General features: G+C 62.7%; 1 protein-coding gene across 1 annotated transcript in view; it reads right to left on the bottom strand.

Annotated features, from left to right (window-relative positions):
* SORCS2 (sortilin related VPS10 domain containing receptor 2) overlaps window positions 1-26,266 on the bottom strand; it is a 252,813-nt gene that overhangs the window by 82,125 nt on the left and 144,422 nt on the right. Inside the window, exon 3 of the mRNA XM_037046299.1 lies at window positions 5,606-5,705. Coding sequence (XP_036902194.1) covers window positions 5,606-5,705 — 100 coding nt within the window. The remainder of the gene's footprint in view (window positions 1-5,605; window positions 5,706-26,266) is intronic.

Below are 26,266 nucleotides of genomic sequence, written 5' to 3'. Positions count from 1 at the left end.
CCTCAGGACCTTTGCACCTGCTGTTCCCGCTCCACCTTTTCACCTGGGGAGCTCCTACCTGCAGAGCTAGGCAGTGCCAAGAAAGCTCCACGGCCCCGGACTAGAGTGACCTGTAAAGCCATGCGTCTCCCACAGGCGCATGTTCTCCAGACGCTGGGGTCTGTGGGTCCTGTCCGTCTGATGCAAGGCCACTTCCCCTGGGGGAGCACGCGCGACGTGTAAAGAAATGGTGCTCCCCCTCCAGCTCTTGGTGTCAGGTGGGAGGAGAGATGGGCCGGGTCTTCACACCCCCTCCCTCACCGGTGTGCAGAGGTGGTGGGGGCGCTGGGGTCTCCTCCGGGCCCCACAGGGCAGGGGCCATGGCTGCACACGTCTTTGGAAACGGCCCCTGCTACAGCGTGCCATCAGAAGGCTGCCCGCTGAAGGCAGACAGTTTCGGAGGGACAGCAGCGAACTGCCCTCTGGGAGAGCGGCCATTAAAGCAAGGCAGCCCGACAGCCCGAGGTTCTGGAACCACCTGTCTCGTGAAGTTGCCCTCAGTCGACCACAGGGCGTGTTCAGCCTCAAGGGGTCCTTGCAGGCCATCTGCGTGTCTGAGGCCCCAACTCCGGTTTCCAGGAGAGGTCTGACGGGACATGGGGCTGGACAGTGCCGCTCCTGCCACCACCCTGGGCTGCCAGCCACGCAGTGGGTTCCAGGAAGCCCACGGCCAAGGACGTCTGTGGGCTGTCCCCTGAGCCTCAGCACCTGAGCTGTCTGAGCCCTCAGCTCCTGCTCCCCACCCAGCCCCTCCCATCCGGGTGGTTTAGGCTACCATGCCTCTGCCCCGGCTCCTGCCCCAGGTGGCTCAGCCCACACAGGGCCCCTCCAAGACAGGCGTCCTGCCTCAGGGACCCCATGGCTCTGTGTGTCTCCACATGGCAGTTAGTTTAGCAAACTGGGCCCCTGACTGGCATGGGACGTGCCCTCCGTGTCCTCGGCTGCAAGGGGGCCGTCCAGCTCTCCCACCCCCTCAACAAAATCCGATCCTCATCCTGGCGAAGAAGCTCTTCTTCACAAGGTCATAAAATCATTCTCCTGCTTGGTCTTCTCCAGGTTTTAGGGGGTAGGCATCTATTTTATTATTTTGAACTTTAATATTGAATATATGTGTCATGGTCTGATTTTTATTCTTCTGTAAGTAATGTTTCTTCTCCCTCACCATTAAGGGGAAGAGCCAGAATGTGAGGGTGGGCTGACCACGGCTTTGCCCGTTCGGGACTCGCCCACTCCCCCGGCCGCCTTTGCCGACTGTCTGCTCCCAGACCAGCTGCCCCGCACATTTGTTCCGAGATGCCAGCGGTTCTCCGGCGGGCTCCTCTCTCCTTCCCAACCTAGCATCTTGTGCCCTGTTGCCTCATCCTCATCCTTTTGTCCGCAGCCCCTTCAGCCATGGGAAGGTCTCCGTCTGCCCCCCCATCACAGAGCCATGTCCCCATGGTCCCCACCCTGCTCTCCCACTCGCCCAGAAAGCCCTCCGCTCAGTCACTGCACCTCCACAGTCTTACATGCGTTCCACAGGCCACCAGCTTGCCTCCCGTTTCTGCCTTCTCCTGGGGAGCTCATGTCCTTTCTCCCAACCTCCCACCTGCCGCCCACACCAGCTGTACTTCTGCAAGGACCACACGCCAGAGGGCGTGACCTCCCCACGTGGTCCCCACACCTGGCTCCCTCCCTGCTACCCTGGAAGCAGGGAGGTCTGGGGTGATGTGTAGGAAGGCAGTGCGAGTGAAGGAAAAGCAAGCTCGCTGCCCTGGGAGCCGTGCAGCTTCACGGAGACGCTGGGCCAGGTGGAGGGCGTCCTGGTGTCCCAGTTTCCTGCAGGTGGGCCATGCCGGAGCTCCCCCTCAGTGGGAGGTCTCAGCTCCCAGTGTGTCTCTGTGCTGTCAGTTCGTGGGGACCCTGAGGAAGCCTGGGGCAGCGGCGGACACTGTTCTGCCCAGGAAATCAGTGCAGCCCGTGGAGACACCTGCATCCCTGCGCCATCCTATCCCAGCCCCGCCCTCTGTGTAAGCTCCCATCTCTGCCTTGGGGAAGGCGAGGGGGGGCCAGTGGGCAGAAACAGCTTCGGGGGTGCTGACCATCTGAGGGGCACCCAGGAAAACACCCGGACAGCTTGGGGCCTGAAGCCCCGGTGACATCACACATGCAGCCGAGGGTCCCTAGCAACGCCACCTGCCCCGTCTCCCGTGGGCCCTCATTCTCGGGGAGAACGGATGCTCATTTCCCTGCCAGTTTCACACGTTGTTAAAAGTACCCCAGGGCTTGGAGGACACATCACAGCTCATTCATATGGGACAAATAACTACTTAATTGCTCTCGAATTCCACGACAATTGGAATTCCCATTCAGCTGTGCCCTCAGGTGCGTGTCTGGGGGCTGTGGGGTGTGCCCTCACGGCGCCTCAGCCGTGACGGATGCTGAGCTCCACGGCGCAGCAGCCCCGCCGGTTATGGCAGAATTACCCGCGTAACGATCTCTCGCACCCAACTAATTGCACAGCGGCATCATTTGTGCATCACAATTTATCCGTGTTCCTAATCACTGTGTCCTTTCTCCAGCTGCAACCCAGCCTGAGAGGTGCTGGTCAATTCTTTGAAATAACATAAAAGTCACCCAGGGAAAACCTCAGCCAGGGGCCACCACACGGACAGACAGCAACGGGCTGGGGTGAGAAGACTGGGGACTCACACCTGACCCCAAGTACATGGCAGCAGCCTCCAGGCCCGGCACACATGGCCCGCCCAGCCCTGTGTTAGGACCACCTGTGGCCTCGTGTGCCTCCTGCCCTGGACTCCGAGACTCATGATGGCAGGGTGCGAGGGGGGCCGTATTTCTGTGGGTGTGCAAAGGGGTGAGCGCCCAGCGGAGGAGGCTGGAAGGATGGCCCGCAGCTCCGGCCTGAGTCCCACCTAGGAAAGCAGTCGGGGGAGGGGTAGTGTATGTGCTGAGAGGCGGACAGGCAAGTTCTTCCCCAAGAATTTCTGTTGCACTTTCAATAGCTTGTTCCCGGCCGACTTGGGGGGCAGCTGAAAGCAATCAATGGGGTGACCAGAACTTCCAGGAACAAAGTAGTGGGAAGAGACAGAGGGGCCAGCCACGCCTGGCCACTACCCCTGCCAGTGCAACCGGCAGGCACGACCTCGCCTCAGAGGCCTCAACAGACAAGATAATGGGCGCAGGCGCAGCGAGGCCGTTGGCTCACAGCCCGGGCTGGCTGTGAACAGACACGGGGGGGGGGGCAGAGAACCGGGGGACCGCCTTGGAACCAAGGCCGTGGCCTCCCAGGCCTGGTCCCCCCACACACCCGCTGTCCCATCAGCCAGAGGGACAGAGGGGCTCAGACACACAGACCTCATGTTCTCCACAGGTGGGGATGGCCATGCGCCGCCCACCCCCCCTGCATTGGTAAGACTCCCCCACGGCAGGCTGTCCGGTGGAAGCCGCCCAGCCAGCTCCCGCCTTAGAAAGGAGGGAGTGGGTGATCTTCTGCAGCTGGGTGACGCTCGATAAACCTCCCAGCCTCCCCGAGCCTCTGTTTCCTCGTCTGGATAATGGAAGTGAGGGTGCAGCTCCCCAAGTCCTGCCCCGCCTTCCCTCAGGTAAAGGGACATGGCTGACATCCGGCCCGGGGGTGGCTTAAAAATCAAGCCTCTACGCCTGAGTGAATATATTAATGCGACGAGGAAGGGAAATCTCCCTTCGTAGTGAATGCAAATCTCTCTCCCAGGAGGGAGGGCCCCAGCCCACTCCTAGCCCACGACACACATATCTCCTGAGCACAGGCCAAGAGCTGGGGCCGTGCATGACTGAGATGGGCACGGATAGAGCCCAGTGACCACTGAGCGGCTGCCCGGCTGCGCCCTGCTCCCCAGCCCCGCCCTGCACGAGTCTGACCTCCGGCCCGAGGCCCCTGGGTCTTCCCTCCACCTTCACCAGCCCCCGTGCCTTCTTCCCTGTCCCTGCTTCATGTCGTCTCACATACTTCTTTTCGGTCACAGTGACAACGGCTTTTCTGCTTCTAATGCATTTAAAACCAAACCAAACCAAGCCCCACCCTGCCCAGACCCCGAGAGCAGGGACAGCTGTGGGGACACAGCAACTGTTAGGGCCCTGTTTACCAATGAGGAAACCGAGGCAGGGGAGCGAAGGTGGACGCCCGCAGCTGTCCTGCTCCTGAGCATGGGGGCTGGTGCTCAGGCCCCGGGCCCTCGGCCGGGCCGCCCGGACTCACCCTCCCGGTGGGGTCTGACCCCAGCCCCCTGAGCACAAGTCCCCCTCTTCAGGTGGAGGGGCTGGCGTCTCACTCCAAAGCATCTCCACAAAACCCCACAACGCATCAGCTGCCTCGTTAGTTAATTAAAGAGTTGCCACCTGCTCCTGTGACCACAGTGACCTTGGGCTCCAGACGCAGGGAGGTGGGGGCAAGGGGCGGTCTGGGCTGGAGCGGGTCAGTCCAGAACTGGCACGAGGTCCCAGAGCCAGTGGTGGATCAGGACCAGGCCCCCCCGCCCCCCCGCTGCTCCAGCAACAGGCAGGAGGGGGCTGCCGCCCGCTCTCCCGGACACCAGTGCCCGACCAGCTTCCGCCTCCTGTCTGACACACCCAGGCCTAGAACCACTGCTGGGCCCACGGGGAACAGTCAGAGGGGCTGCACCTGCCCCCGCTCTGTCCCCAAAGAGGGCTCTCCAATCCTGTGCCTTAGGGAGCTTTCACAGTGTCAAAGCCAAAGAAAGGAAGAAAGGCAGGCCTGCTTCGGAAAGGTGACGTCGCTGGGAAGTGCCACTGAGACCCGTGGACCACCCCGGTGGGCAGTGGGGGCCGTGGCCCATGAAGGGCCTGCCACGTGCGGGCACACGTGACCCTGCTGAGTCTCGGATCTGCCGTCTGCGTGACCACCGGACCCCTACGCACGCCTGCCTGCCGCAGCCACAATGCCCTTCCCGGGGTTCCCCAGCCACACACCACACCAACTTGGCCTTGAAGCCACCGTCAGCGCATCTGCCGCGCCCGTGGGCCGGCTCCCATCCCATACTCTCTGTGTGAAATGTGGCTGCCTCACAGCTCCCGTGCGGTCCCCCGGTGGCCAGGGGGCCGTCAGGGATTTGCCAAAGGGTCCCCTCAGGAGCCCACAAAGTGCCCTCTCCCACGACCAGCAGATGGCAAAGTTGGAGGACACATTCAGACAAAAAAAAAAACAATGCAAAGCTTGACCAAAAATTCAAAGCCAAACGCAAACCCAACAGGCAGAAAAGCCCGCGACCACGTGGGACGGCCCCTCGCCACCTGACAGGGCTCCGGGCCAGGGCGACAACAGGCTGCTCCCTCGAGGCGCCCGTGTCTCCCGCTTTGCCCAGGGTGCTGCCTCTGGGGGGAGAAGACTGGGTCCCGGATCAGCACGCAGAGCCTTTCCCCGGAAGCCCTGTGGGTGACCTAAAACTCAGCACAGTGGAAGAGGGCGGAACTGCGTGGGGTGCCACTGGACAGCGAGGCCAATGTCACAGCAGGTGCCCGGGGGCCCTGAGCAGGGCCGGTGGTGCGGAGCGGCGGCAGGCGAGGCACCTACCTTCTTCTTGTTGGCCGGGGAAATGAAGAAGCTGTCGACGATGGTGGTGAAGCCGGGCTGCAGGGTGAGCTTCGTGTAGGTCGTCCCGTAGTCCGAGGACCTGAGGGGACAGGACCACAGCTGTCAGGGACCCGCCCTCCAGGGCAGAGGCACCGAGTCCTCACTGTGAGCAGCCCAGGCCGCGCACCGCGGGGGGTGCACGCAGACACCCTCCGTGGAGTCCTCCCTCGTCCTGGGGCAGCGGCAGGCAGGGCCCCCTCTGGAGCTGGGACCCGGAGGCAGTGACTGCCAGCCAGTCTCCCCGCCGTCACCGCCCCTGGCGGCCTGTGCACAGTCTGCTTCCTGCCCCATCTGTCACGCCTGCGCCTGCTGGACATGAGCACGTTTCCAGGTCCTCCCGTCTGATTCCGTAGGCACCCTGACAGACGGTGTCACCACGGTCACCACTCAGTGACCAGAGGACCTGGAGGAGGCTCAGAGGGCGGAGGCTCCTACACGCAGCCAGGCGTGTGCTCGTCCACTGCCCTCTCTGGACCCCACGCTCCTCCAGGACCCGACCCCCTACTCTGACCGCGTGCCCACAGGACCAGGGGACATGGTGGCCACCAGGGAGGGCAGCTGGAATCCGACCCAAGCCCAGCGAGGCCAGCGGACTCCCTGGCGCAGCAGCCCCACCTGCCCTGCAGGCCTCCGAGGCTCACGCTGAAGGAAAGAGGCAGGCGACACTCTCTGACACGCCAGCAGGTGGACACTGACCACAGTAGCCCATCCCCACGGAGGGCGCCAAGGACCATCCCCCGTGGGTTTTCCCGTGGAAACTGGGGAAGGTTCTGGAAGGTCCCTGGGGAAAGGGCTCCTTGTGCACAGGAGGAAATGAAGGCCCAGGTTCCAAACGGAGGAGGGAGTAGCCGAGGCCCGGGCCCCAGACAGCAGGCCCACGAGACACAAACCACACCCAGCAGCCTCACAGTTTCCTTCTCTGCTCCCCACTGCAACCAAGACGGCTGTGTGAGGAGGAAACCGAGACGCAGCGAGTGGGGCTGCCCGAGGGCTCTGCCTGCACCCGAGGCGGGGTCTGACCTGCACGCCCTCTGCCGGCTTCCGGCTCTGCAAGTGGAGGGCCTCCTTCTGCTGCGTTCCCTCGGCAGGTGTGGGGATAACTCCCAGCGGGGCCTCTTCTCTTACCCGGTGGGTCTTTAGAATCGGTGTATACCCACAGGGCTGAAAGAGGCCACTGTCCCGTAAGTGTCCCTAGTCACTCTCCCCGCGTGACGGGGCTGCCGTGGCTCAGCTGGGCACACGGGGCCTCACCCACCTCCAGCAGACGGCCTTGCTTTTAGAGCCGCTCTGCAGGCCGCGCACACGTCCAGCCCGTGCCAAGCAGCAGTGCTGTGCGCAGGGGCCAGTGCAGGGAGGGCAGGCGCCGCCTCACCCAGAGTCCCCTGGCCACAGGGTGGAGGCCACCCCTGCTCCGGGTGCCGCGCTGAGGCCCACTGAGAAGCAGCCCAGGGGCCAGCTGGGGCCTCCGTGTCCTCTGGGTCATCTGGGGAAAGTCGTGTCTGATGGGGCCGGCGGGGCCTGGTGGGGCTGATGCCCAGGTCGGGTGGGGTTCTGGTGACCCTGAGCAGTGATGAGCGCAGAGACGGGGACCACAGAGCAACGCGCCTTGGATGTCGTTGGGAAGGACGCACAGGCACCTCCTGAACGGGTCATTGCCAGGAGCAGGCCTGACCCAGCCCCACTTCCTTCTGCCAATGCCCAGGGCGAGGTGCACCAAGGCCATATTCTCCGCTGAAGCCGAGATCCGAGGTGGGGGCCAACACCCCCTCCAGAGCCCAGACTGTGCAAGGCAAACAGGAGGCACCCACAGAAAATAAGGGCGATAACAGCAGAAGCAGACACGCCACAGACAGACGCGGAGGTCGAGGCTCTGAAGGGCTTCCCAGTCCGGCTGCTGCCTCGCTGTGGAAGCAGGTGGTGGGCTGGGAGCTCCACAGGAGTGGGCAGAAAGAAGAAGGCCTGGTGGGCCCTGGGCGGGGGCTGGGAAGGGACCAAACCAGAGAGGCCAGGCTTGGCACCCAGGCCATCTGCGGGTGGGGCCAGATCAGACCTAGAATCGCTCTGTAGGAAAATTCCTGAATCGAGCAACCCATAAACAGATTCCCTTCCTGAAAGGCCAACCCATCCAGCTCTCCTTGGAGTCATTTAGAAACGACAGAAGGAAACCGAAAACAGCCACAGACTAGCAGGAAGAAAAGCAGGCTGTGCGCCGTTAATCCACTCTTCCCCGGTTTATCGCACGGCACCCCACCCTCCGAGGACACCACTTGCCTCACGCGTCACTCAGGTGCACCCCGATCACTCCCACGGGGAGCCTCAGGTCTGCCTCCGGGGTGCGACACGCCTTCTTGGATCCAAGGAACTCTTACAACTCAGCATTTTTAAAATGAGGGTCCTCCTTTATTTCTAGGAGGTCCTGGCACCAAATGGTGATACTTTTATACGCCAGGTTATGGAAGCTGAGACTGACACTGGTTTTCTGAGGAACCCTGTTACCTATCCAGGGCTTCTGAGCGAGGCGGCACAGACGCGTATCTGGCCGATTTGAAGAGAGGAAGCGCATACGGAGACAGGAGCAGGGAGGAGCTGGCCCACCCGGAGGGCGGGCCTCCTTTTCAGTGTCGAGGGGAATGTTTCTATGCCAAGTGCAAAGACTAAGTAGGAAATGAGACTCAGGCCCAGGGAAGAGCAGAGCCGTGCTCTGAGTCATGAGGTGGGGGACACCTGGATGACATTTTCCACTGGCAAAACATTCATGGACAAAACAAAGGTAGATTCAATGACATAACTGAGGTGTTGAGCCTACAGACTTCTGTTTCAAAACTGCAAGACTTGTGCACCGGCTCCTCAGCCACCAGCCTCTCCTGTGCACGGAGGGTTCGTGACCCCCTTCCCAGGGTGGGATTGGGTGGTCTGGGCTGGCAGGCACCTCCAGCCTTTTCTGATCTGGAGCCAGTACCTCTGAGACCCAACTCGCTTGTCTCTGACACGGGACGGCGACAGCCTTTTCTGATCTGGAGCCAGTACCTCTGAGACCCAACTCGCTTGTCTCTGACACGGGACGGCGATGAGAATAATAATGGCAATAACTCATCATTGACCTCCCCCGATGTGGCAACTTCCGAGCTAAGAGCTTTGCATGGATGGACTTGCTGAATCCTCCTACCCCGTGCGAGGTCAGGATGAGTCGCAGACCCCATTTCTCAAAAGGGGGCCGTGGCACAGAGAGGTAATGTAATAGGTGAGGGAACTACGTGTGAACCTCGCCCCCACCCCACGCAGCCCCCACATCCACCAGCAGTCGCCTCCCTGACGGGCGGTGGGAGGGGGAGACCTCTTCAGTCCACACCTGCAAGTGTGACCTGCACTTGCAATGGGGAGCCGGGGGCCTGGCTGGGCCGAGAAGGGGAGCGGCAGACCTGCTCTGGGGGTGTGGGGAGGTAGTTACCCGGTGATCAGGATGCCCTCAGAGGGGCTGAGCCCTGGGGAAGGCCCCTCTGGGGTCCGTGCTACAGACCGGTGAGCCGGGCCTTGCGGTATTCTGGGTTAGTTTTCCGTTGGACCCCCGACCCCCCTAGGGGCCCTTGCCATCTGCTTCCCTCTGTGACTGTCCGTCCATCCGTCCATCCACCCATCTGCCCATCTGCCCATCCACCGTGCATCTACCACCACCCATCTCTTATTCCTCCCTCCCCTCTGCCCCTCCCATCTAACCACCCAGCTCCCACACCCACATTGCTGGGCGCCGCTCTGTGTCAGGCCTGGGCCTGGGTTCTGGAGGGGGGTGGGGGCCACAGAGGCACCGTGGGGAGGCGCTCACCTCTGGGAGCACAGGAGACATTGGATGAGTGCCTGAGTGGCTATGTGAGCTTTTAAGACACTCTGCCCGTGACCTCACTGCCTGAAAAGTCACCCCCTCTAATGCTTGCTTACGTCATCCCTGTGCCTCCCGGACCCCAGGGCCCGCCACTGGGCTGGTTCCAGAATGTGACTCAACTTGGCTGTGAAAACACCAGTGTGGCGTTGGAGGCGTCCTTCCCAGGGAGCCATGAATGAACAGGTGGTGCCCACGCAGGAGGGCGCCCATGTCAGCAGAGGGCGCTGCCGCGCAAGGACCCGCTGCCGAAGGAGGGCGCCTGGGACTTGGGCCGGGGCAAAGGCAGTTCTCTGTTTTCTTCCCCAATGAGATTCTTCCCTGAGGACAGGTCCTTCCCTGGAACAGGGCCAGGCAGGCCGAACTCGTCTGAGCTCCCCGGGGTGCGGCAGGACAGCTGGCAGGAATTCGAGACGGAGTACAGAGAGAGGGGCCCCATGTCCCAGCAGCTCAAAGACGTGGCCCCCCAGCCTCTGCCCCGCCCTGCTCACACCTGTCCCACCGCCTACCCCGCCCCCGCCCTGAGCACCTCGCCCTTCACCGGGGGCGGCGCAGACCCACCTCTGCAGGGACCTCTGCCCAGAGCCGCCCTCTGCGTGTCCCCACCGGGGCATCCATCCACTGCGGAGGGTTTCTGCTCGAGGGCAGCTCTGTCCCGGTCTCTCTCGGTCTGTCCGTCTGTCTCTCTCCACGTGTCTCTGATTTTCTATGTGACCCATTCTCTCCTCCATTCGTTCCCTGTCCCTGCCCCCAGCCCCTTTCTCCTCGGACCACCCCGAGGGCAGACGTCCCATGAGACCGAGACCCAGGGACAACGGGTGGCCACAGGGAAAGCGGAGGCCTGGTTCCGGCCTCGCCCCCCCGGCTGGGTACCCGGACGCCAGGTCCCAGGGCAGCCAGACAATAACTAAACAGGACAAACGGATGATGCCGTGTAGTGCTACGGACTAGAAATAAAAGAACAAGGAGCAGAGAGTTGTGGGGGGCGGTGCTGGGTCCGGCAGAGTGGCTCTCCCAAATGAGGTGACATGTGAACAGACACTGGAACGCATCAGGGCTCAGTCCCCGCGGGGAGCCAGGAAGGAGAACGGCACGTGCAGAGGCCCCGAGGAGGGACGCCACACCCGGCCTGCATTCCTGGGCATGCTGCCAGGAAAATGCTGCACATTCTAGGGCACCTCAGGTTTCCACCCAGCCCTGCTGGCCCACGGGATGGCCGAGTGTCAGGGCGGGGACATCCCCGGGGAAGCCAGCAGGGGGCCTGCAGTGAGAGTGGGGACAGCTGGGGCGGCGGGGGCGGCCATCCTGCCTCGGGAGCCGGGGCCTCCGTCTGCCCGGCACCCCCACACTGCCGCACCTCGGCGGGGTCCTGCGACCCCACAGGCATGAAAGGCCTTTGCGTCCACGTCAGTTTCAATCTGGGCAAACCGATCAACCCGCTTCCCAGGACATCTGCACACCCTCTTCAAATGTCATGTCCACACTCATGAGCCCAATGAGCACAGCATTTGCAGACTGGAAGCACCTCGGGTACTGCCTACCCCTCAAATTCACCGTCAAGGGGGGAAGAGAAGATACGCTGGGGCTATGTGAGTCGTGGCAAATTAAAAGAGGAGGAGCGAAGAAGGGAGTGTTCCGAGAGAGGGGCCTCCCTGCACGGCCCTTCCTGAGCACCAGGTCCCTACTGGGAGGCAGACAGAGCCACGAGATCCGGCTTTAAATTCCAGCTTCAGCTCCTCCGGCCATGCGGCCCGAAGCAAGTCACCTCCGCTCTCTGAACCACCTCACACTCCCTGTCACAGGCCAGCGGGAGACGGGCCTGTCAGTGGGAGTCACGGGAAGGGCGAGGTCTCTGGGGCCGGGACAACAGAATGACAACAGAGGCTGCCTGTCCTTGGACCACAACCGGATGACCGGGTCCGCGGCGGCTCCTTCTGATGACCGGTTGCAGCCTGTGGGTGCACGCGTGACTTCCCACCTCCGCTTTCTGATAGCTCCCCTTTGCACACACGGGAGCAATGGCCCTGAGAACAGAGGCCACAGCCACGCTCAGAACCATCAGCCCCATGAGCCCTCCCTGACTGCAGCCTCCTCCTCCCCTCCGAGGAGAAGTCCCCCTTGGGCGGCAGGGCCGGGTAGGGGCCGTTCACTGGGCCCTCCCGCTACGTGCAGGTGGCTGAACAAACCAGACCGCTGAGCAGACTCCAGTCCCTGGGACACGGAGCCCAGCCTTGCTCAGCGGGGCGGCTGGTGCCTGCGATGAGCTGAGCATGTTCACAGCCAGGGCTGGGCAGCCACGGCCCCTGGCTCTGCCCCACCCCCACCCCATCAGCACGCCCCCTCCCTTCCTCTAGCTCCCACCCCCCTCCAGCCCCCGCCTTCCCACTCACGCCCAGCTCCTCTCTGTGGCTCTGGCCTTTTCAAATGCGGCCCATGAATAATGAATCCTGGTTATAAATTTAGAAAATGTCTAAACGTCCTCCTCTTTGCAGCCTGGTCTTCCCCTTTATTTTTCTGGTTTATAAGAAAACGAACTGCTTGAAAATACATTTTCTCTCATCAGCTTTCCTGACAAGCAAAATGAAGTTGCTGACTTCACAGCCTCCATGCAGAGTGCCCCTGACTCACTGCCCTGAGTGGGGTGGGGGCAAGGAGGGGTGCTGCTTTCCAGAAAGTTCTGGGAGGCCACGGAGTGTGGTGAAAAGGGCGTGGGCCCCAGAAGCAGCCCCAGGGGCTGATCCCTGCTCCCCTCCCCAGACAGCCAGGCAGGCATCTCACTTCTCTGGGCTTCAGGCACCTCATGGGAGCACCAGGGGGGAGGGCTTTGTGACGTGAGGATGAAGGGCTGCGTGGTGATGCCAGAGGCAGGCACCAAGTGGGCCCCGTGGCTTCCGTCGCCTCCCTCCCTTAGTGCAACGGACCTCACAAGGTACCGGAAAGACCTTTGGGAACACCCTCAAGGAAGTTCCAAGTGCCCTCCCCCGTCCACTCTCCTCTGCTGAACTTTGGAGCTGACCTGTGCCTCCTGGTCCCCAAGTCTGGGTGTCCCCCTCTGCGCCCAGGACTTGGTCCTCTCCCTTCCTGACACTTGGCTTCGCCAGGCCCAGGCAGGTACCAAGGCCACAGGAGAAGAGCAGACACAGGGCCACCCTCCAGGAGCTTCTGAGTCCTGTTGCAGGTGGCATCGTGGGACAACCAATGAGGTGCCCAGAAGACTGCAGAGCCCTGAGCTACAGAGGCACGTGCCCAACCCCCTTTGCTGGCCCATGCTCCCCTCTCCTGCAGGAAGTCCCATCCTCCCCTGCTTTCAAGGTCAGCTTGAGGTCAGCCTCCGCCAGGTGCCCTTCCCTAGTGACTGACCCCTCACTGATTCAGGCGCTGGCCCTTCTCTGGTCTGGGCCCAGGTGCGGTTATCGCAGCCATGCGCCGTGCGCCGTGCGCCGCGCTCCGAGGTGCAGGCATCCCGTCAGTTTGCTCACTGCCCCCGCCAGGCCACACGCAACCCCCTCCCGCCCACCCACCGCCACCCACTTAGACTCCAGGACTCTCAAGATGGCCAGGGAACGAGTGAACGGACTCATGAGTAAAGAATCTGAGCAGATAACCTGTGTGGGCGTGGTCCAGACTCAGGCCCCGGCCCCACCCCCAGCCGGCCGTGTGGCCCTCGCAGGGCCCTCAGCCTCTCTGCATCTCCACGTCCTCGTCTGTGGAACAGAGAGAACACAGGAACCTGCTTCAGAGGGCTTCTCTGCGGGGGCTGAACGGCAGGGTCCCATGAAAGAAGTAGCACGGGGCGAGCGCTCAACACACGGAGGCTGCCATGCTGAGACGGTGGTGATGGTGGTGGTGATTATAATGATGGTGATGGTGATAATGGTGATGATAATGGTGGTGGTGGTGAACCGTGGTGCTGGTGGTGATGGCAGCCCTTGTCCAACATGCCAGAGGACGGGAAGGAAAGCCACAGTGACTGAGGCCTGGTTACATGCCAACAGCTACCGAGGGTCTGTCATATGCCGGCTGCTACGACCGTCATCTTACAGTCGAATATCTGAGTTCCAAACTCCGGGGATGTCCTGATGTTCTGGGTGACCTGGGCAAAGCGCCCGTGTTCTCTGGGTCTCAGTCCCCCCTGACCCCCGACCCACGATCCCCCAAATGCAAGGGAGCGTCTGTCAGTCTGGAACTCCTTCAAGGGCCGTCATGAAGCTCAGACATGATAAGGAGCCAAGCACAAAGTGCAAAGGCCTCCCATCTGTGCAAGAACCCGGGCCCATGCATCAGGGTGACAGAGATGAGAGGCCACGCCCCCTTTCCCGAGCCTCGGTTTCCCCGTCCGCACCACCCAGTGGCTGACGCCCACAGCCTCCCCGTGAGCCACACGATGCCGTGAGCCGTGCAATGCTGTGAGCCCATGGGCCCCGGGGCCGCTCCTCGGGTCTGAGATGAGCAGTGAACACCCAGGTTTGGGGTCTTGGGGAGTCGAGAGGGGATCTGCACTCAGGGGGTCTGTGCTGGGAAGAATACTTGACCTCCAAACAACACTCTAGGTGAGGACCGCTGTTCCCGTTTAATGGATGAGGAAACTGAGGCCTAGAGAACACCGGAGAGCTGGCAAGGAGCACCCAGCTGGGTGTGGGGCAGAAGCCGGCACTCTGGGCCCCTCCGCTCACACGGGCTCGGCAGGCAGGACACCCGAAAGGCAGCTGAGGACGCTGCCGCTTGGCAGCTCGGCGTGGCCCCGCGGCTCCCACACCTGCTGTGGCCACCATGCCCTTTTGTGACTGCCATGCCCACGTCTCTCATTTCTGTGTCTGTCGGCTCAAGTATGCTGGGTTCGCGGTCATGTTCGATTCCTGGAAGGGCGCAGCCCTGCCCAATGGCCGAGGGCTGGCCGCGAGGCCTGGTGCCTGAAGCCACAGGCAGTGGGCTCCTCACTCGTGTGCTCAGCCAGGGCAGCCTCCTCGCGTCTCGGTTTGCTGTGGGTGCTGAGCTGCTGCGGCTGCTGCTCGGTGGCGCCCACCCAGGAGCCCTCCCAGGGAGCAGAAGCCATCACACGCATTAGCAACAGGCCCAAGCAGGCAGCCTGCCTCCTGGGCCCACCACCACCAGGCAGAAGTGTGGCCATGACCCCCCAGCCAGGAGCCGAGTCGGGAGCCCCACAGCAGGTCAGAGGCGAGCGGCCATTTCCAGGCGCGGGAGGAGGGCATGTGGAGGAGGGCATGTGGAGGAGCTCTCAGGCCCCGGGGAAGGCGGGCAGGCAAGGCTGAGAGTCGAGAGCCAGGGCAGTGCAGGGCCCTGGCAGAGGGTGGCGAGGTCCGCGGGCCTCCCCACCAGAGCCGACTGGCTGTTGGAGAGCGGGGTGTGTGTGGGTAAACAGGACCCCGGAGGCCATGACACATCACCTCCTGCTCTCGGGCCACCCGGGGCTGAGGGAGGGAAATGAGGCAGCTCAGAGCAGGGGCCGCATCAAGGCCTGTGGGCTCTCAGAGCCCTGAGGTTCCTGGAGAAGCGGTCCTGGTCCATGAGCTTGACCACATGACCTGTCTCTCTCTTCCTGTTTTCAGTCCCTTGCCATGGCCTCTGCGACGCTCTTCATTATTGTCACCTCATCACCATCACCACCACCATCACCACCACCACCACCACCACCACCACCATCACCACCACCACCACCACCACCACCACCGCCACCATCACCACCATCACTACCACCACCACCACCACCACCACCACCACCGCCACCATCACCACCACCATCACCACCACCACCACCATCACCACCACCACCACCACCACCACCACCACCACCACCACCATCACCGCCACGTCCACCACCCACCGTCAAACTCCGTTGCCCACGTCTGCCCTTACAACCGGTCCCCAGGACACTGCTGTTGACTTTCCCTACTTTACAAACGAACCCATCACGGTGCAGAGTCACACGCCCACAAGGCGGTGAAGCTGGGATTCAAGTGCTGGTCCGCCTGACACCAGATCCGGTCACAGGAAGGGGGAGGTAGGGCATGGTGCACCCGACCCCCCGAATGCCCGGGTACAGCCCTGCCTTTCAGTAGTCGAGTCCCGCCGCCCCCACACACCGCTACAGCGAGACTTGGCCCAGGCGGAAGAGGCAGAGTCCAATACAACCAGCGGGACTGGGGAGGTCGGTCCAGCTGACCGTGGTGAGGATGGGCGAGGAGAGAGGCAGGTTCCTGCCCGCACGCGGTGTGCGCACAGGAGCATCCATCCCTTCCTTCACCCCCTGCGTCGACGCACGCAAAGGGCCCCCCTCCCAGCATCCAGGCTGCGAGGTCACTCTGGCTCTCACGTGGGTGCAGGGTAGCCCCAGCCCTCGAGGCTTATGCAAACACCTTTTTGGGGCTCCCAAAAATGTGGTTGAGCACCTGCTGCACCCCAGACCCCGGCTGGTCCTGGGGACACGAGCTGGGGGAGGTGCGGGATGAGGGAGACGGAAGCAGCACAGCGGCAGCCACCTGCTGGTGTGGGGTGCTGTGGGGCAGTGCAGCCAGAAAGACACGGTCAGAGGGCTCGGTCACCACAAGCAAGGCTGCGACCCACGGCCACGCCGACAGTCACCGCTCCAAAGCTGGAGGGGGTAGAGTCCCACCTGGACCTGGGCTGCGCACAGGAGCATGCGGTCTGCGAGTAGGGAAGAGCCAGAGACAGGGACTGCTCAGAAGAGGGAGGCAGGGTTTTCTGGGGACGGAGAGTCGTGCCCTGCGAGAGACAGCTGAGACGGTCACAGGCAGGGGAGGTAAAGGTGGGGTGAGGGCCACGGCTATGTCTTCCTGGGTGGGCTTCTCAGGGCAGAGGGACACCGACCCTGCTTCTGAGGCCAGGAGGGCAGGGCCAGCCCTCTGGGGGAGCCCGCGCCCAGTCAACACTGCGGCCATCCCCAGCGCTGGGCGGGCCACGGCCTGTCACATGCAGGGTGCCAGTAGCAGAATGGACCCCAGAGTGGTGAGAAGTCGCCCAGGGAAGACCCCGTGCTGGGAAGGACTCCAGGACCATGGCAGCCAGGTCGGTACCCCTGGTTTTGGGAGTGGGACACCAGGGGCTGCAAGAGGGCGGCACCTCCCCTGAAGGATCGGCCCTGGGACTGGAGCCCAGGGGCCCACAGGAGTTCCCGTCCAGAGCCCAACACGGCACAGTGAAGAGGGGGTGACTCTGGACCCACAGGGAACGTCCCCACCTACCACCACTCAGGAGCTAGTGGCATTGGGCTTCTCAATGAGAACTGTCACCTGACCCAGAGGACCAAAATGACATGAGAGCCATGACAACAATGAGACCTGGTGACTGCCCCACCCGGAGGCCAACCCAAGTGCCCACTGTGGACCCTCACTCTCAGGGGCCTGGAAGAAAGAACACAGCATCTAGAAGGGGCCCCGGGGGAAATCCCAGCCCTTTGCTGCCACGCCTGGCAAGAGTCCACGTGGACAAAGGTGACAGGTCACTGGGCAATGTCTGGCAGCTTCTACCGGCAGGACGCAAGCCTCATCAATCACCCAGATTGCCCGGGGACACCTGGGGGACTGTGTGTGACCTGCAGTGGCCCAGAGAGTAGCCAGCCACCGAGCACACACCTGGAAAGGAGCCGGGCTGGGTGGGGACAGGACTTCAGATGCTGGGGCGAAACAAAGCCACGCCTCCACATTATCCCTCCAGACACTGGGCCCCTCGTGCAGGCTGCTGGCTTGGAATCACCGAGCCCCACAGGCCTTGAAGGGAAGGGCTCAGTGAGCACCACCCCCCCACCACCACACCGTTCAGAGCCCTCTCCATCAGAGCCCGGTCCAGGCACATGGCAAAGAGGCCCAGCCCCGGCTCCACCAAGGTCTTGGGCCCTCCCAGGAGCCCCTGTCTCCCAGGACCCACAGCTCATGCGCAAGAACACGTCTCAGGGACGGCCCGGCTGGAAGTCTGGGGTCTGCCTGGAGGCACACCCCAGCACCGCCCACAGGCTCTGCCTCCTAACCAGGCCATGAACCGCCCTCCCCACGCCCCACTTGAGGCCTCATGGGCTCTCCCCCAGTCTGAGCTGACAGTCCCCTGAGGGAAGGACCTGGGCCTCCACACTCACCTCCTCCAACCCATGGTCCCCCAGCAGCCCCGGTTTACAGACGTGAGTCCACATGCAGAAACAGGTGGGAATAGGTAGGTGGTTGTGCCAGAAAGGACACAACTTCCCTAAACTGCCCCCATCCCCACCCCAGCCCTGCACTCGGAGGCACTACATTTCCCAGCCTCCTTGGCGTGAGGAGTGCCCATGTGACTGGGTCCTGGCCAAGAGAGGGGGCAGCAGGAATGTGTGCCACTCCAGTCTGGCCCATAGAGACCCCCACTAAGTGCAACCCTTCCCTCCCCCCTCCGCCCAGGGCCTGGAGGACCTAGAGGAGGGCAGAGCCACGAGACGGAAGGAGCCCAGACCCAGGAGTGACTGAAGGGAGTAGAGCCTGAGGCCCCACCCACCCCACGGGTCGCATCAGACTGTGACAGGTGTGACAGGGCCAGCAGACGCCTCAGGGTGTGGGGCTGTTGGTTGGAGCAGTTAACCGCCCTAAGGGGACTGTGTGTCCCCTTGCCTGGAAAATGTCAAGGAAGGCACCCGCTCCTGCAAGTGATGTTTCCAGCTGGGAGACATGGGGCCCCGGTCAGACATCTCCATCAGGCTGGGGCCCCGCAGCCTCCGCCTGGGACCCAGCTGGCCCTGCCCCAGGCTGCTGCGCCTAGCCTCAGGCTCCTCCTCTGCAGACGGGAGTAACAGAGACCTTCCTCTGGGGACCCCTGTGAAGTGGCCCTGTGACCACCGTGTCCGGTGCTCAGAAAAGGCACCAATGAGTAATGCTTCCTGTCTGGCTCATTTTCTGTTTCTGTCTGCAGAGATGGCGCATTAGCCCCACTGAGGAACGGACAGCCGTCAGCATCACTCACAACGGCCGAGGCAGGGAAACAGGCTACGTGCCCCCGGAGGGGCGAGGCGCAAAACACATGGGGTGTGTACACACGACCGAGGCTCAGCCACACAAAGGCAAAGCGTGGCCACTGGCCACGACACGATGGACCCTGAGGGCATCATGCTAAGTGAAGTAAGTCAGACGAAAATAGACAAACGAGGCACGACTTCACTCCTGGGCAGAATCTAAAACAAAAAGTAACAAACTAACGACATAAACAGCAACAAATTCATACACACAGACAGTAGGAGGCTACCAAAGGGGTCGGGTGGGGTGGGCGAAGTGCGAAGAGGGGTCAGGTACACGGTGACAGGTGGAGGCTGGACCTCGGGGGGCAGCAGAGCACACAGGCGTCCAATCGTGGCCCCGTGTGCCTGAAAATCAGGGCCATTTACTGGTGTCACTCCGTGAACTTGGTCTTGATGATGCCTAAGTCAGGAGTGAAGCCTAATGGCTCCCAGTCAGGAGCGAAGGGGAGTACGTGTGAGTCTTTTTCTCCTCAACACTTTCTACGCTGACTCTGTATTCTTACCAAGGCAAAAAGCAAACTTTAAACAAGGAGGCGAGTGAGTGTCTGCAGCGCAGCCCCCTGGACAGCAGCGGCGTCACATCGAACGTCAAAGTCAGCGGAAATGAGGACATGCCGGCCCCGGGACAGCCTCGCCCTGGACCCCTGGTCGGTGTGGGGTGTCTCGTCACTGCCGGCCCCACCACAGGGCCCCAGGTTCCACACTGACAGAGGAAGTGGAATCCCACACATTTCACGGGGTAAAGAAGCATTCTGACTCTGTGCGCTGAAAGAGGAGAGGTGTGCAAGCTGAGCATGGGGGGGACCCCGACCACGGAGGACCGCAACCACGGAGGAGACCGCCGGGGCTCTGCAGGGCTGAACGCAGGAGCCGTGTCCCCTGAGCGGAGGGGCCTCCGACACCAGCAGCCCTGACCCAGGTCCTCGGATGTCCAGCAGACCTCCCAGTGTCAACTCCCCCGGCACTCTCTTCCCCAGTGTCACCACAGGTCCCCTTGTGCCCTGGAAACACTAGTAAGCAGCCTCACCTGACCTTCACAGAGCCCTGTGGGGGGACCTTTGGCTTTCCTGTTACACAGAGAGGTGACATAACTCAGCCAGGCCAACAGGCACCTGGGCAAGGCCTGGAGTGGACCTCAGCCCCAAGTGCGGGGAGCCGGGTGGGTGCAGGGGGCCCTGAGGGCTTGCAGACTGGGGGCTCTCCCATTCCAGTGGTCCGGCCCCCAGGGCATGCGCACACGCATGTTCAAATGCCCAGTTATGGAGTCGATGCAGGCGGGCTTTCATCCTGTTCTTCATTTTCCATTAATTGCCACACAGATGGGCCCATACACTGCTTCTTGGGGCCCCCAGGCCTGCCCCTCACCACCAGCGATGGGCACAGACACCCACCGCAGCTATCCAATCACGATATGACTGATCTCCCTGGATGACAGGGCCTACCTTGGCCCTCCTCTGCACGCACTTCCCTGAACAGACAGACCACGGTCCCTCAGGGCACCCTGAGCTTGGGCTGCACTCTCTCCTACAGCACCGCCCCCAGCAAATTTGTAGTCACCCCTCAATGCCCTGCACAGAGGACCCCCCTGCCCCCTCCCCAGTGAGCCCCTCTGACTGGCCAGCTGGCGCAGTGCACCCATGGGTGGTGCAGGCCGGACCCCAGTGCCACGCTATCCCAGGAGAGCGCAGCTGTCTGGGTCCCTGCTGTTCCTGTAAACGGGGCAGTTCTGGATGGCAGGGCCGGGGGCCGTTTACTGTGGCTTCTCCAGCTCTTGGCTCACGTCTGACCCCGAGCAGAAGCCCCACGCATGCTTCTTCAGTGAGTGACTGAATTAATTAACACCGTGGTTCACAGTTGGTGCCAAAATGCAAAAAAAAACCCCAAACAAAATAAGATACTTTCTCCACTTCTTGACCTGCAACCCACAGCCCGCCAGCGTGGCGCTCAGGGTTGCCTCTTGGAATCACCAGATCCCCACATCACAGTCCCTGCCGCCACGTCTAGGCTCCCCAGGTGACAGCTGGGAGACCAGTCTGTGCCAGTCTGGTGCCCGCCCGTGTCTGGGCGGGGCAGGGCTCCTGCTGAACAGTTAATCGGGGCCATCTGCATGCGCCACGCTGCACTCCCCAGACCCGCCTGCCTGCCGTGTCCAGAGTTAATAAGCACAAATCACTGACCTGGTTTCCCCCAAAGTAAACAACGAATCGCTTCGCCGGCCTCCAGCACCTGTTGTTTCCACAGGTCACGGAGAATGGACAGCGAGGAGGCCTCTCCGGTCTGGGGCATCTGTCCCCGAGGCCAGCAAGCCAGGTGTCTGTCCCCAGAGATCCAACGGGCACACTCACACCTCCACGCCAGGAAGGAAACACTTATTAAGCACCTACTATGCACCGGTGTCTCCTTTGAAAGCCCCCTTTTCAGAACACAAGTTGACCTCCCAGGGAAGCCAAATAAACCACCGGGTCTCTGACCTCGGAGCCGGCTGCCTCTTCATGAACAGGCTGCAGGGCCCTGCGCACTCATTGGGACCTGGCTGCTCAGAGCCTCGTGCACGCCCCCGTCGTTCACTCGGAAAGGCTCCCAGCACAGTGCTCTGCTGCAGCCCCCGGGTTGTGCGCTGTCGGGGACTCGGTCTCCCCACCTGTTCGAGGGGGATACAGACCACGGGACTGACCGGATGGGAGCATGCCCAGCACACAGTGCGCGCCCCTTACAGGCAGTGGTTACCCAGCTGCCCCACGATCGCCAGCACCTTGTACACGCTACACGAAGTAGGGGCCGGGGAGCGGCCGCCTCCCCGGGCTCATCGCCACCCCCGCTACCGCCCCCCCACTCCGCCCCTGGAGAAGGCTGCGCTGGGCAGCAGAGGGCGCTGTGGAAGCCATCACAGTCACACACCTGCTGAGGACCAGGCCTCGCAGTGAGGCCACTGACACCGTGAGGCCAGGGAGCCAGGATTTCCATGCAACTGACACACACTGCAGTGACACTCGAGCAGGAGGGTCTGCCCACGTCACCCAGGTGGGCCCCGTGCGGCCCAAATCTCCCCAGACCTGAAGCGCCTCCCAGAGAGCAGGGCCCCTCCGGGCTCAGCCAGCCCCACTCTCTTCCCTCCTGGCGGCAAAGGCTCCCCAGGTGTCACGCTGGTGTCCCCTCCCTGAGCTCCTGCTGTGGCTTTGCCTTGGGCTTTGGGCCCAGAGACGGCTGTGTCCGGTGCGGTGCCTGTCGTACCCAGGCTACGTCCGGCTGCCACAGGACAGCAGGGGTCAGAGTGATGAGACCCCGCTCATGCCCGCAAGGCTGGGGGATGGCCCCAGAGACCACGGTCCAGCTGGCTCGGGCTGGGTGGGGCCCGGGAGTGCAACCTGGCCAACCTCACCCGTGCCTGCACCCCTCCTGGACACGCAGGTGACCTTGGTAGTGTGCTCCCATGGATAACGCCCCTCACCTAGCACAGTGACAGGATGTTCTTCTCACGATGAGAAGTGGGAAGGCCCGCCCTCCCGGCGGCTCTCACACATTGACTGTTGCTGCCCTACTGCACGCAACATCCCCTGGACGACGAACCCTGTTCACAGCCAGATGTGCTGCCTGGGGCCCCTCCCCCTCCCCCCTACCCCACCCCAGGCAGCCACCCCCCCATCCTCTGGGTCGGTGAGCTTGTTTCATTTTTGTTTGTTTTTTTAGAGTTCACATATACGGGAGACAACACGGTACCTGCCTTTCTCTGTCTGACTGACCTCAGACAGGGAAACAACGCTCCCTGGGGAAGAAACGCTCCCCATCGCCCGGCTCTGCCGCCGCTGCCACTCACCAAAGTTCCTCCCCACAAAGGAAGTCCCTCCCCCCCCAACTCTCCCTCCCTGGTGGGCAGCTGTGGAAGATGCTCAGAAGGCAGGTTCAAACCGGCCCTGAATATAAAGCAGAGGCCAGCTCTTCAGCGCAGAAGAGATTCCCGGGACAGAAGAGGGGCCTCGAGTTTGCGTAGCTCCACCCATTCACCCACAAACGCCAGCGAGCACCAGCGGTGGGCTGCACTGGGCCCCCCCAGCCCCGGGAACCCACCTATTTAAGTCCCAAACCCCAGCCCCGGAAATCTAACTGCCACTGGAGAGCGGGTCTTTGAAGAGGTGACTGAGGTAGAACAAGCTCCCTGGTGCGGGACCTGATCCAGTTTGGATGGTGCCCTGCCAAGAAGACTAGGGCACAGACGCACACAGAGGGACAACGCTGTGAGGACACGGGGAGAAGGTGGCCGCCTGTGACCCCGGAGAGAGGCCTCAGGAGGAACCGGCCTGCGCCCCACGCCCCTCCCCGTGATCTGGGACTCAGCCTCCACGATGGGGGGGGGGGAACACGTTTCTGTGTACTTGGTTGCCAAAGCCAAGCAAACCCTCAAGGCCCCCCGATGCCCCCACAGCTGAGCTGGGCACTGGGCGCTGCGCCGGGGCCACTCTGACGGCCCCAAACGGCGGCGCAGTTCGCCTTCCCAGCAATCTGTGACGGCCGTCCTGTTATTGACCCATGTTGGAGAAGTGGAAACTGAGGCACAGAGCAGGAAGGCACTGGGGACAGATGATGGCCATGACTTTGCCCTGCCCCTGGGGAACCCGGCCGCCTGTTTCAGGAGCCTGGCAGAGTTCAGGGTGGGGTCAGAGGCTGCAGGCGGCCGGGTGGGCCCCCCACCCCACCTCAGGTAGAACCTGGAAGGCAGCTTAGGTCAGGCAGGCAGAAAGGAGAGGCAGGGAAGCTTCCAGAAGGAGGCTCAGCGGGAGCGGAGGCTGGGCAGTGCCTGGGGTGTGACACTTCAGGGAAAGATGCTGGAGGAGCCCCTGGAACATAATCTTGGGGTCACCTGAGGGGTCTTCAATGCCTTGACCAGTGGGCACCAAGAGCTTAAGGGATTCTTCCCCTCTCGTCTGGGAGGAGGAAGTTGCTGTGATACCCCCAGGGACCGTGGGCTGAGGTCACGGGACGGCAGTGGAGTCAGAGGTGCTAGGGTCAGGACTGAGCGGAGGTGGGGAGGGCGAGGGGCCGCTCAGGGGTACGTGGGCTCCAGCCCGGCACGGGGTCCACGCCAGCAGAGAGGACAGCAGCAGGGTTAGGAGGGGGAGCCCAAGGGCTGTCGGGCAGCTCCTCGCAGGGGGGAGGGGAGGCCCATAGAGGCAGAGGCACTTGCAGGAGGTCACAGGGCATTTGGCCACAGGGCCTTCCCACCACTGCCTGAGTGAGCTGCAGAGGAGGAGAGGAGAGACCTTGTCTGATGACGGCCCTAGGAGCCCCACTACCGGCTCTCAGACACCCACCCACCCCACCCCCCTGCAGGCCCAGAATGTCCTCAGTCCTGTGGGGAGGGGTCAGCTCAGGGACTCGGCTGTCCTTGCTGCCATGCTGCTGGCTCTGGGGGTGGGGGGTCCAAGGAGGAGGCCTGGGCCAATCTGAGCAACGGGAGTGGGCGTGTGTAGGGCGAAACCCAGACCCAGGGCCTGTCTGCCCCTGGCACCACCTACAGGTCCCTGGGACACGCTAGGATGGAGGTAACGGCGTCCCACCTGGGACAACTCTGGCAGCAGGTGTATGTGAGGGGGACGGTGGGGGGGGGTCCTCGACCAGGAAATGGGGCAGCTCCTTGCTGCCTCAAGAAGGCCAAGCCTCATGGGTAACCACGCCCACAGCCCAGGCCTGGGGTCTCTGATGAGGCCGCACCAGGAGCCGAATTAGCCACACAGGGCCTGAGCAGGCTGGGCTGGGCTGCCCGCCAGATGCTGGCCGGGCCCCAGGAGACTGGCTCTGCCCCAGACCGCCCGTGTCAGGCGGTCCCTGGCTGCCCGTCCTGGCAGCGCCTGCCAGGCTCCATCTCCCGCACTCCCCAGCCAGGGGGCCCCTCGACCCCTTTGCAGGAGAGGAAAGGAAGGCCCAGGGACAAAGAGCCTGGACTAAAACCCAAGGGAGGGAGCAGGGAAGGGGACGGGGAGGTGGAGAGTGAGCTGAGACCAATGGGCAGGGCCGACAGCAGGGGACCCCAGAGCCACCTCCTCTGCAGATCCGCAGGGCCACTGGGTGCCGGGCCACTGAGGGCCTCACCTGTCTGCCGCCGGTAGGACTCTCAAAACACAGAGCATCTTAAAAGGCCCAGCTGCAAAGCCACTCCCCGGGCTAGCCAGCTCTGCCTTCTCTCCTGTCTCCCCGTGGCTGTCCCGTGGGCACACAGCTTCATTCCCTCACTCACTCAGTCCCTCACTCAGTCCCTCACCCACTCAGTCCTTCACTCATTCATTCACTCACTCGCTCATTCTCTCACTCACTCGGTCATACACTCACTCAGTGGCTGATGAGCACACCCCACAAGCCAGGGCCCCTCCAGGTGCTGAACCTCAGACGGGGGAGGCCTGGAGGCCTGAGGCACGTATGTGGTGGGTGAAGCAGCCAAAAATCATTAAGCAAAGCACTCACGGCTGCGGTGAGGGTCAGCCGGTGTGTGACCAGGGTGCAGGGGAGGCCCTGGTGTGCAGGACCGGCTCACTGGACCACCCCTGAGCCAGCACGAAGAGGAGAGGGTCTCTCCCGAAGACTGGCCCGGAAGCCCAACCACTGCAGGGCCACAGACCCCGGGCGTGGGGGCGGGGGCGCCCCTACGGCGTGTCTAATCTCTGCCCTGGCTGGCAGCACCCACCAATGCGACGCTGGAGAAACCAGTACAAGCAGGTGGGCCTCGAGAGGCAGAAAAAACGCTCCCACCAGATCCCCCGGGCACAGAGGAGGAAACTGGGGTCCGGGGAGGGACTGCCAGACCCGAGGTCACAGCCAGTCCACAGAACGGGACCCACAGGGGATGCCCCCATCACCAGAGAAATGGTCACAGTAACAGAAAGACCAGGCTGCCACCCGCACCCCACCCCCTGGGCCCCGTCTGGGTTGTGTGAGCAGTGGGGGGGGGGGCGTGGCGGGGGGATGGTATTTGTTTAACAGATTTCAAGGATCGAGAATTTCCAGATGTTTCCCCTATTCCTGCCCCTCCCCACCTGGCCCCAGTGCCTTCCTCACGAAAGCCCCTCTGGCGGGGGCGGGGGGGGGGGGGGGGGGGNGGGGGGGGGGGGGGGGGGGGGGGGCGGCTCCCTGGGGAACCCCCGGGTGAGGGGGAATGTCTGGCTGAGGATGCTCTACAGGGAGAGAGCTGTCAGATTCCTGGATAGCCAGAGCGATTTTCCAGGCCAAGACCACCAGAGACAACCCAGAGCCCGCCCCCGAGAGGCTGGACCTCCAGGGCCAGCGGAGGAAGCAGGCGGGGAGGCGGGGGGGGGGGGGGGGGGGGGGGGGGGGGGGGGCGCGGGGAGGCAGGGAGGCGCGGCCAGCCCGCCCACATGGCCACTAGGGCTTAACCACGAGATCGCCAAGCCGATGAGCCCAGGATAACGCCCCACACTGACCAGGCACTGTCCACATGCACCACCTATTTGAGCAAAACTCCGGGGCACGGTGACACTGCCAAGTGGGAACTGTCACCCCACCTTACAGACAGGAGACTGAGGCAGTGCCACGTGGGAAGTTGTCCCAGGTCACCCAAAAGCTGGAGACAGAACAAGGATTTGCATCCTGGTCGGTCTGTGTAAATTCTACGCTGTGCCAACGTGAGGGTTCTTGAGCGGAGGGCCAGAGGGGAGAAAGCAGAACTCTTCCTCTGAGCACGTAAAGCCCCATCCACTGTCCACCTGGCCGC

This window comes from Sturnira hondurensis, unplaced genomic scaffold (assembly GCF_014824575.4).
Source record: "Sturnira hondurensis isolate 20B ecotype Veracruz unplaced genomic scaffold, ASM1482457v3 Scaffold0000780, whole genome shotgun sequence".
In the NCBI taxonomy this organism is placed as follows: domain Eukaryota; kingdom Metazoa; phylum Chordata; class Mammalia; order Chiroptera; family Phyllostomidae; genus Sturnira; species Sturnira hondurensis.
Note: the sequence above shows the minus strand (reverse complement) of the source record. Positions and strands in the feature narration are given on the sequence as shown.